Source organism: Temnothorax curvispinosus, unplaced genomic scaffold (assembly GCF_003070985.1).
Source record: "Temnothorax curvispinosus isolate PA1 unplaced genomic scaffold, ASM307098v1 QBEX01016545.1, whole genome shotgun sequence".
Taxonomy (NCBI): Eukaryota; Metazoa; Arthropoda; class Insecta; order Hymenoptera; family Formicidae; genus Temnothorax; species Temnothorax curvispinosus.
Window position 1 is genome coordinate 90,064 of NW_020226325.1, and position 10,570 is coordinate 100,633.

General features: G+C 39.3%; 2 protein-coding genes across 3 annotated transcripts; both read left to right on the forward strand.

Annotated features, from left to right (window-relative positions):
- The first annotated feature begins 1,012 nt into the window (after window positions 1-1,012).
- Window positions 1,013-4,396, forward strand: LOC112466766 (serine/threonine-protein kinase grp). 2 transcript variants are annotated; one of them, XM_025035051.1, is made up of 8 exons: window positions 1,013-1,347; window positions 1,471-1,591; window positions 1,901-2,124; window positions 2,214-2,534; window positions 2,780-2,983; window positions 3,531-3,742; window positions 3,829-3,963; window positions 4,101-4,396. In XM_025035051.1, exons 2-8 carry the CDS (start codon window positions 1,530-1,532, stop codon window positions 4,296-4,298), a joined length of 1,356 nt encoding a protein of 451 aa, XP_024890819.1. In that variant the 5' UTR covers window positions 1,013-1,347; window positions 1,471-1,529; the 3' UTR covers window positions 4,299-4,396. The 2 variants fall into 2 exon arrangements, with proteins under 2 accessions (XP_024890819.1, XP_024890820.1); XM_025035052.1 differs by lacking the exon at window positions 1,013-1,347 and having other exon boundaries at window positions 1,500-1,591; window positions 1,930-2,124.
- A 905-nt stretch (window positions 4,397-5,301) lies between these two features.
- LOC112466771 (histone deacetylase Rpd3-like) lies at window positions 5,302-10,524 on the forward strand. The gene is made up of 9 exons (XM_025035062.1): window positions 5,302-5,469; window positions 6,451-6,563; window positions 6,668-6,785; window positions 6,869-7,242; window positions 7,330-7,477; window positions 7,556-7,841; window positions 7,922-8,150; window positions 8,267-8,357; window positions 8,430-10,524. Exons 1-9 carry the CDS (start codon window positions 5,406-5,408, stop codon window positions 8,498-8,500), a joined length of 1,494 nt encoding a protein of 497 aa, XP_024890830.1. The 5' UTR covers window positions 5,302-5,405; the 3' UTR covers window positions 8,501-10,524.
- Window positions 10,525-10,570: the final 46 nt, after the last annotated feature.

The following is a 10,570-nucleotide window of genomic DNA, read 5'->3' on the forward strand; positions in this document are numbered from 1 at the left end:
TCTGCACTTCATTACGTTCTTTTATTTTTAACTCGTGTTGTTTTTCAATCTCATTTAAACGGGATCAATACTTCTGTGGTGAATTTACAACTTCTGACTGTATTTCACTTATCATCTTGGACAGCTAAAAGTTGGTCAAAAAAATAACGGGCGATTTTCGATGGCAATGAGATATCTTGAGTACGGTGAAGTTTGTTCATAGACAGCTTCATGATGATCGAACGTGCCTACAAGAGAGTTTGAAGAAGAAAAAAGGATTAATACAACAAAGTATATAACGTTGAAAATAAATGTCAACATAACACGTCCGTTTTCTTCGTCGATTTCAATAGATTATTATTTGTGTGCGATTTAGTTAAAGGGAAATTACCTTTGGCCTCTCAAACTTCGAAATACTTAAAGAAATGAATGGTAACAGCTTCTTAAGTTATCTGCGTCTTGAAAATACACGAAATCCTCCGTCACTCCTCGATCACGACGTGATCACGACGTCTCGCCGATCTCGCTTCCGTAACAATAATAATAGAGATCCTATAGTGTAAAGCTGGTCACACACACTTTCCGTAGAACGTAACAGTTAAGATTTCGACCAATCGCGTTACTCGATTCGGGAACGTACGACCGAATCGAGTAACACGATTGGTCGAAATCCTACTGTTAAGCCCGATGTCCACGATGCAAGAACGGTGTCCAAGTTTCGGTTTAAGCCAATGAAACTGCTACTTTTCTGTAAGAGCTGCAAGTTGATTGGCTTAAACCAAAACTCGGACGTGCAGCCTGCGGCTGCCGCTCGCGATCCGCATTGATCCGCATGAGAACCTGGCGGCCGATCAAGTGCCAACCATGATTGGTCAATCTGCTCAACGACAAATGCGATTGGTCAGTTTCAATGGAATAATCGGTCGATTGACTGCTCCGATTGTGAAGAAGGCTTGAGGCAACTCGTCGCGCCTGCGCTCTCCCCTTCTCATCGCTCCTTCTCTCTTCTTCCTCCTTCCCCTCGCTTTCTCTCTCGCGTGGTCCGTGGTCGCGTAAATTTTCGTGGGTCCTTCGTGGAGATGCGTCGAACGGCGGTCTGGTTCGTCTGGCTCGCGCGATCCCGCCGTTAAAGGTGTCGCGCGTCGTCCCGCCGTCGTCGCGCGGATAATCATCGTGAATTTCACGTTAGCACGCGGCGCCGATGATAATTTTCGCGCGTGCCGGCTTTCGTTGAGAGAGAGAGAGAGACAGAGCGACGGAGAAAGAGGGAGGGAGAGAGAGTGTGGCGCGACGGGCTTCTTCATGTAACCCGCCGTAACCACGTGCTTGAAAATCCTGTCGGCCGTTACGGCCGGATCGACTTCGCGCGTAAGTATATTTTTGTCCGAGGCGCGATCGGGCGCGCGCTCGACGCCCGGAGCACCGGGATCCTCGTCGCCGGGGAACGGTACGTCGTCGTTTCACCACGCTGAAATACGCGATTGCTTGCAGAGCGCGCGATAAGGCGTCGAGAATATTCCGTCGTCGCGTCCGAACGGAGGCATGCCGAAATGACGGAGTTCGTGGACGGCTGGTTCCTGGGGCACACCCTGGGCGAGGGTGCCTACGGCGAGTACGTAGTCCTCCTTTCTTCTCCTTTGTTTGAACCTGGCGGCGATCCACGCCCGCGTCCGCATTATTCGACCTCGGCAGATAATTCGGCCGTGACTCACGAGATCCATTGTTCCCATTGTTCGGGACGCACGTTGAGAGACTCGCTTCGTTACTGATTTCAAGGCTTTGATTGATTTCGCGCTACCTCCACGTGTGATTTTTCATAGACAAGTTTTTTTTTATATTTAGGAAAATATATTAATTAAGGAAAATAATAAAATGTACATTTTACTCCAATTTTGATTATAATTTGATACTGTTTGCGCAGGGTTAAACTAGTTGTAAATAAATCTACAGGCGAAGCGGTTGCTATGAAAATGGTTGACATTGAGAAACATCCGGACGCGAGGCAAACAGTCCGAAAGGAAACCGCTATTCATCGTATGTTGTCGAATCCAAATATTATACAGTATTTTGGAAAACGCAGCGAACCCAACATGGAATATATATTTTTGGAATATGCTTCGGGCGGAGAGTTATTTGATAGAATTGGTAAGATTTCACTGGAATTTATAGAACGATACAGAAACATGTGGGAGAGATAGTAAAAGGTGCGGAATTAAATTTCGAGCTCTTTACAGAACCTGATATCGGTATGCCGATGTGGGAAGCACAAAAGTATTTTAGACAATTGATTTCTGGAGTAGAGTATCTGCATAGTCGCGGAGTTGCGCACAGAGATCTCAAGCCAGAGAATTTGCTTCTCGATAACAATGATAATTTAAAGATAAGTGACTTTGGCTTAGCAACGATATACCGTATGCAGGGTAAAGAGCGTCTTTTGGAGAAGAAATGCGGAACTCTGCCCTATGTCGCACCAGAGGTGCTGGTAAGGGCGTATAACGCAGAACCTGCGGATGTATGGTCTTGTGGAATTATTCTCGTGGCTTTGTTGGCTGGAGGTAAATGTTCTCCCTCTCCTTATAAAACTGCATACATAAATTATTGCTTTAATATCTTTGGCAAATGTATGCAGTCTATTTGTTAATTTTACTCCAAGTTGGAACTTGCAATTGCCAGTTAAAAAACTGCAAACAAATTCCCTAACATGTACAAGTCAATGTGCCGTTTGATTTGAAATTGATTGAAACATCTAATGCCTGACTTGCATTCCTTAGTTTTTAACTGGTCCATGTCTGAAATATAGAACTGCCATGGGACCAACCCCTGGCAGCATGTCCCGAATATGTCGCGTGGAAAGATGGGAAATATATGTCTCTTACACCGTGGAAAAAAGTGGACAATTCGTCATTATCGTTAATAAGAAAGATTCTTATGGAGTCGCCGTTGGCAAGATACAAAATGTCGGACATTAAGCAACACAGGTGGTTTGTCACAAGTTTTGGCAAAGGTAAAACGGCGTTTTAGACTGGTACTTTTAAAAACATGGGTTCAATATCTAGTATAGATATCCTCTATTTTTTTTTTTTTTTTAATATCCATAGAAGATTAACATTGGAGGCGCCAGATAGTGTTTACTTAGTCAGGTACTGAGTGACTCTGAGTATTAATAAGATTACTCAAGGGAACTCGGTACCTAATTTAGTGGATACTGCATACGACGAATTCTTGTTTTTTTTTTTCCTACATGAGTGCTTTATTAATGTTAATTAGGATTAGGAAGCTTTCCCACAGCGTAGAGTTTTGTGATCATCAAAGCTCTTGCCTTTTCTTTGGTAATACAGCTCTATGAGTTTAATTAAGTATCATAAAGCTAGATTACCAAAGCAGAGCGCATTGGCACATACTTCCGATGTAACGCGTACGAATTTTAGCTAAGTTTTACGTAGAATTTATATAGTAATGGTTGGCTAAGTGATAGAAACTGTATTTTGTGCAAAATCTTATATTTCCATAAGTATTATATTTTATAGATATGAAGTATTTGTGATTTACAGGTGATGAAGTAGATGGACGGAATCGTTTGGATCAGGCAGAGGATGAAAATCTAAGAAATGTCTGCTTGTCACAACCCGAATTTCCCGGGATGGAGAACGATGCGATTCAATTTAATTTAGGCAATCGTCCAACGTTTTCATTTTCCCAACCCGCTCACGTGGAAGATCTTTTATTAGGTACACAATTACAGGCGTTTACACAACCCAGTCAGGTATAACATCTTTTACTAAATAAATTTTGAATTAACGTACAATTATCTCGAAAAAATATTTCTACAACTTTATGTTTTCCTTCCAGCAAAACTCCTTTCAAAGATTAGTTCGCCGAATGACTAGATTCTTTGTTAAAATAGAATGCGAGGAAACTGTAAAGAGGCTAATAAGATATTGCGAGAAAGAGAAATACGCTTATCGCGTTAATGAGTCTGGCGTGGTAAGACGCACTATATAATATAGAAAATGAAAAAGTGATATATCAGTATTGAAAATTTATAGCATATATCATGTGCACTATCAATTTTCACTACTGGTAGTGAACTTTGCGATGTAGTCATTATTATATGTTTGCAGGTGACGATATTGACCATGGATCGACGCAAAATGTCTCTGGTTTTTAAAGTGAATTTTATAGAAATGGACGGAAATATATTGGTTGATTTCCGTTTGTCCAAAGGTTGCGGTTTGGAATTCAAGAGAGCGTTCATTAAAGTCAGATGCGCGATGGAAGATGTTATTCTGAAGAGTTCGGCAGTATATTCAAAAAATTAATAACTGTGACAGAGGCTCATAGATGTAGGAATACGTAATTTGTAATTTTGTAATATATTTTTGTAACATTTTATAATATTAAAAATCCTTGTCTTATATCAGGTTTTTAAATAATTCCATAGTGACACGTATTGATGTATTAGATGTCGGTTTGTCTCCGTTTTATCCTAGGTTCTAGATAGATTCTCTATTAGTGTTACGAGGATCGCGAATGTACGATGGAATGTTAGTGTAGAGTGCCCACATTCGTTGACTCGCGGAAAAGGAGAGAGAAAAATAAAGTGTGTGTGGCACACTGACATTGTCCAGTCAATGTATACACCAAGAGTAGGTTCTGAAATGATAATTGTACTGAAAAATCTATATTTTACATGAACTGTAGATACATTTCGAATGAAATAAATCATTTTAAAGCAACAGCTTCATAAGCAGTGATCTGTTATCAATGATAGAAATTTTATAATGCGTCAAAATCGATGCCGACTCGCATAGTAATAGTTTTCTTTTTTTATTCTCCAAAGACGGTATCTAAAATTCTATTTTATATTTAAGGTAATTTTAAATCAAGTTTTAATTGATTGTAAAATTCTACCTAATAAAACTATTGTGTGTCGAGATCATTATTGAAAATCTTAAATATAAGATTGAATTATGAATACCTCCCCTAAGTAAACATTTTAAGTGCTTTTAATAATAATAATAATAATAAAAAAAAAAACCGCAAATACATACTCCATCATGTATTTGACGCATTTAAAATTTGAAAATAATAAAACAGAAGACTTCAATTATAGAAAAGATTATTCTATCCAATCGCGACATTTGTACAATATATTTTCTACCGGAAGATATTCGCCTCATGTCCAATCTGATTTCCGTAATTTTTTACGTCTAGATTTCCGATCTCAGTAGCACGATATGTTTATGATCGAGGCCAGCCATCGCGCGCCGCAGCGTCATCTTCGCGACAAGCTAGTAACCCGCAATACGAGTGTTCGACGCCTGCGCGTGCGGTCGTTTCAGCGACGCTGTGTCTGTTGGTGAGAGCAGCGACACTCCGCGGTCCTCGTTTAATTCCGTGCCGAGCGTTTTGTCAATTTCATCGAAATGGATCCAGTAAAAATGTCCATGCAGCAGCACAGCAGAAAACGCGTCTGCTACTATTACGACAGTAAGTTATCGAGGGGAAACCACCGCACTTTGTGATCCCGCGAAAAACGTCGCACGCACACACACGCGCGTGGGGGGAGAAGCTTGTAAAATGTGTTTGCGCCGTTCGCGCTTACCGCGTCTATTTTGCATGCTCCAGCTCGGCATCCGGCGGCGTATCGGCCCGTCCGCGGCCCGTCAACGTCAAACACGTCGAGGCACGATCGTTCTACCACGTTACATCGTCCCTCGCATGCTCCCCGACGTAGATAATACGATTTTTGTCACGTTAAGACGAGAGATTCTCAGCCGCGGTTACGTGCGATCGTAGACAAGCTTGGGCAAGAGCAAAAGCGTCGGCCATTGCTATATATATGCACAGCCACCGTATACTTGAGCACCTTTGACGTTATCGAATCAATATCTCTCTTACTACAAATAACACATTTTGTAATCTACCTATTCTTGACGACGGCGGCTGATAATCGAAGAATTCGATGTCTCGATAGATCTTATGTAGGAATGGGGATCACATGTAATGGGACTTTGACGTTCTCCAAGTCACGAATTTTCAAATATTTGTTGCCATATGTGGCAATAATTATACGCCCTGCGCTTAGAACTGTAACTCTTCTCAACCGTGAGACGATGTTTTGTCACGAAAAAACCGAAACTGACAGCTGGAACTTCAGACGGCGATAGGTTAGGTTATGAGCAATATAGTAGGATTTTAGGAGATTATTGACTAATGCGAACTGCAAGAGGTCATTTCTCGAATATAATTCACCCTTGTCGAAGATAATTTCCCCTGAAAACGGTATTTCGGCGAACGCCGTGGAAGATGATACAGTTTTTGCATAGGTTATCGCGAGAGATTCTCAGGTGTGCTCCGGCACATCGTAGTTTGTCAGCCGACTCGCGTCACTCGATGATAGCCAAATATTTCGCGTCTATTGAATATCACGTTGACTCATTTACGCACGTGCCCTCTTAATTTATCTAGGTGATATTGGAAATTACTATTACGGCCAAGGACATCCTATGAAGCCACATCGCATAAGGATGACGCACAATTTACTTTTGAACTATGGTCTTTATAGGAAGATGGAGATATACGTGAGTACTCGTTGGAGATTTTTAAGCTTACGAAAAGCTATATTTTAATACGTCGCTGAATATAGTAGAATATTGTAATCTAATTGTATTTTATTATTGGTTAGCGGCCTCATAAAGCCACAGCAGACGAGATGACGAAATTTCACAGCGACGAGTATATTAGATTTCTGAGATCTATAAGGCCAGATAACATGTCGGAGTACAACAAGCAAATGCAACGATGTAAGATATCAATGGAAGAATTGAATAAGCTGGATATAATATCGAAGTCGAAAATATTCATTAATCTTTCCTTTTGCATTCAGTTAATGTAGGAGAAGACTGTCCTGTTTTCGACGGTCTGTATGAGTTTTGTCAATTATCAGCCGGCGGATCAGTAGCCGCCGCTGTAAAGCTTAATAAACAAGCTTCTGAAATCTGTATTAATTGGGGCGGCGGATTACACCATGCAAAAAAAAGTGAAGCCTCCGGCTTTTGCTACGTGAATGATATTGTGCTTGGAATATTGGAATTGCTCAAGTATCATCAGAGAGTCTTGTACATTGATATTGATGTTCATCACGGCGACGGTGTAGAGGAGGCTTTTTATACGACAGACAGAGTAATGACAGTTTCGTTCCACAAGTATGGCGAGTATTTTCCTGGAACTGGAGATCTTCGTGATATCGGGGCAGGCAAGGTAAAAAAAATTGTCAGAACATAGTAATTATTTATATTCGTAATGCTATTAGCATTAAATTACATGGTTTCTTCTTATTGTTAACAGGGAAAATACTATGCGGTCAACATACCTTTGAGAGATGGCATGGACGATGAGAGCTATGAGTCGATCTTTGTCCCTATTATCTCAAAAGTGATGGAAACGTTTCAACCTTCTGCTGTTGTTTTGCAATGTGGGGCTGATTCATTGACGGGTAAGACCTGTCAAAAGAAGCTATTATATTACAATGAAATGTTTGAGAACTTTTTAATATAAATCCTAACCAATACAGGCGATCGATTGGGATGTTTTAATTTAACCGTGAGGGGTCATGGCAAATGCGTGGAGTTCGTGAAAAAATATAATTTGCCTTTCTTGATGGTTGGAGGTGGTGGTTACACCATCAGGAACGTGTCCAGATGTTGGACATACGAAACATCGGTTGCTCTCGGATGTGAGATCGCTAATGAGCTTCCTTATAATGATTATTTTGAATATTTTGGCCCAGACTTCAAATTACATATTAGTCCATCAAACATGGCGAATCAAAACACTCCTGAATATCTGGACAAAATAAAGTAAACATTCTTACATTACTACGTTTAGTTTTGTGTGGCATCCTGTAAGTAAGCTAATCCGTAATTGTGTTTATTCGTAGAACGAGACTGTTCGAAAATTTAAGAATGCTACCTCATGCCCCTGGCGTACAAGTCCAGGCAATACCAGAGGATGGAGCGGTTATTGAAGATTCGGAAGCTGAAGAAAAGGCAAATCCGGATGATAGATTGCCTCAGCGCGACCTAGATAAAAGAATGCAACATGAAAACGAATATAGTGATAGTGAAGACGAAGGCGAAGGTGGGCGAAGAGACAATAGATCGTACAAGGTATGTGATCTTTATTATAACAGTATAATATTTGATGCACAATGGTAAAAATTTAGAAAAATACGGATGTTTAAATAGATATTCTTATCTTGGTCTTTTTTTTTATGTTAATCTAGGGATCTAGGAAGCGCCCTCGTTTGGAAAAAGGTCAGGAGGCCATGGATACTGATGTAAAGAAAGAAGATGATATAAAGACGGAACCAAAAGGTATTAAATCACATCCTATGCAATTAACGGTAGGGAAAAAGAATGTGATAATTATTTGAATCTCTTATTTAGAAAACGAAAAGGACGAAAAAATGAACCCCACGAATGAGGAGGCGAAGAAAGATGGCGGGGCGAATCCCTGATAGACGATTGCCCCGGAGCATCTCAGAAAATGGAGAAGTTCTTATTTAAATTAAGTAACAAATAAGTTTAAATAATTTAAATAATGGCAGCACACACAGTGCATAGATGTCTGTTGCCTCTACCTCGCGCGCGTCTTATAATTCGAAATTATTATGTTTTTATCAAAAATCTTGTGAAAAATGTTTAGACGTCTAGAAATATCGGATTTATTCGTGGAGTGTCATCCTCATTGAAATTGACACGTATGAGCGTGTACGTAGTTTACAGTACCCTGTAATTTTAATCATAGACGGTTAGGAATTTCGAAGCGTATCTCTGAGTGTTTTAAAATGTCTTTTTTTTCCCCGGAAGGTGAAAGTACCGCACAAAACCGATTAAAAATATCCATGTTTGCGAAACGATGTTTCGATCGATTCGGCAGAATTTTATAAAAATCTGACCGTGATTCTTTTTATACATATTTGTTTATTATAGCGTATCACTTCAACTTGTAGTGTCTCAATTTTCGTACGAGAGATCATGAATAGATCGTGACTGTGTTTCAAAACTTTTTATATAAGTACTTCAAGGATTTTTACAAACACGTACATACACATCCACAATTAGTCCAAGATTAAATCATAAAATATTGACGATCGATTTAGAACATTAACGAGATTTAAGACTACATTTCGATATTTACTGTCAGCAACTGTCGTAAAATATAGAAAAATATAGATTTTCAGTACTGACAGTGAATATCGGAATGCAGCCTATATCGCCCGAATGCTGCTGCAATCAAACTCATGTGAGATACATAGGATACATATGTAAACAATAAACATACGTCGGCCGCATGCATTTTGTTTGCGCGATCGGCGCGTACGTCTTCTTACCCATTCGTGATTGATCGAACCACTCGATAGAGACCTACACAATTTATACTAAGGAAGGGATAGAACTATCTCTTAAAAGCAACTGCTCTTGAAAAATCGTGCGTTGATGAATCTGTTCGCTTCCTATTCTTGTACATAATACGCAAATTAATCTTAAAGGAAATTAATCCTTGCATGCAATAACAATACTGTAATCATAATGATATCCTTTATGAAGGAATGTAAAATACATGTCTTACATTACTCGAAAAATTAGCAAATGTTCCTTTGGCTACCCCTTGGGTTTGTCTGATGAATTGCAGTGAATGTTATTATTAGCTTGTAACATAGAGAGCAAAAGTTACAGGAAATATCTGTAGCTTGACAAAATTGAAAGCTTACATATGTTTCATTCTATTGGACTTTATAGGAAGAACTTGTTACAAGTTAATTTCCACGTTCTGATTAGGTAAACTAGAGAGGTATCTAAGAAAGGAATGAATATCCTGATATTTTTGAGTAATGTATACGCAGGAGAGAAACACAAAATGAGGTCGGAAAGGAAATGCGGTAAAGCTAGGGCAGTTGATGATTTATGTAATCAATTTCAAGTGTAATTGTAGAATTTTAAACGTATACTAGACAAGACTTATCTTAATTTATATATAGATATAAAAAAAGATATGAAAATTTATTCACGTGACATCCGGATTGATCTCTGCGAGAGATGAATTCAAGATCGCGGTGTCATTCCAAGGATCGAACCTGCGTCGATCTTGGCGTGTAACAAAGATTTCATAACAAAATCTGCGTTCAAGCTGCATTCTCACGTATTTCCAGATTTTCGTATGCGAGAGCAATAATTGCGTATTTCCAACCTTATGTACATAAAATTTGTCCTCTTTTCTTTTCTTTGCGATGCCAGAATACTCGATCAAGTCGGAGCGGCGGCCGTGATCGATTTTACTTGTAATAATCTGTAACATGCGATGATTGATTGACATCATACACAAAGGCAAATTCAAAAGGATTATCGCGTTATGTCTCGTGTACGTCAATTCGAGATATAGATCAAGTATTAGATATTTAATGTCCACGCATAAGAGTACACATATGGACGTTTTTAAATATTTATAATAAAAAAAAAATAAAGAAATCTATATATGTAATTCTGTGGGATTTAAGTGTTCTTGGAAATTTAAATAGAACTAGAGA

Excerpts from the sequence above, each read along its gene's own strand:
- LOC112466766 (XM_025035051.1), top strand. The coding sequence starts at position 1,530 with ATGACGGAGTTCGTGGACGGCTGGTTCCTGGGGCACACCCTGGGCGAG. Across the intron at positions 2,125-2,213 it reads AGAGTTATTTGATAGAATTG|AACCTGATATCGGTATGCCG; the intron begins GTAAGATTTCAC and ends AGCTCTTTACAG. Across the intron at positions 2,535-2,779 it reads CGTGGCTTTGTTGGCTGGAG|AACTGCCATGGGACCAACCC; the intron begins GTAAATGTTCTC and ends TCTGAAATATAG.
- LOC112466771 (XM_025035062.1), top strand. The coding sequence starts at position 5,406 with ATGGATCCAGTAAAAATGTCCATGCAGCAGCACAGCAGAAAACGCGTC. Across the intron at positions 5,470-6,450 it reads CGTCTGCTACTATTACGACA|GTGATATTGGAAATTACTAT; the intron begins GTAAGTTATCGA and ends TAATTTATCTAG. Across the intron at positions 8,151-8,266 it reads GAGACAATAGATCGTACAAG|GGATCTAGGAAGCGCCCTCG; the intron begins GTATGTGATCTT and ends ATGTTAATCTAG.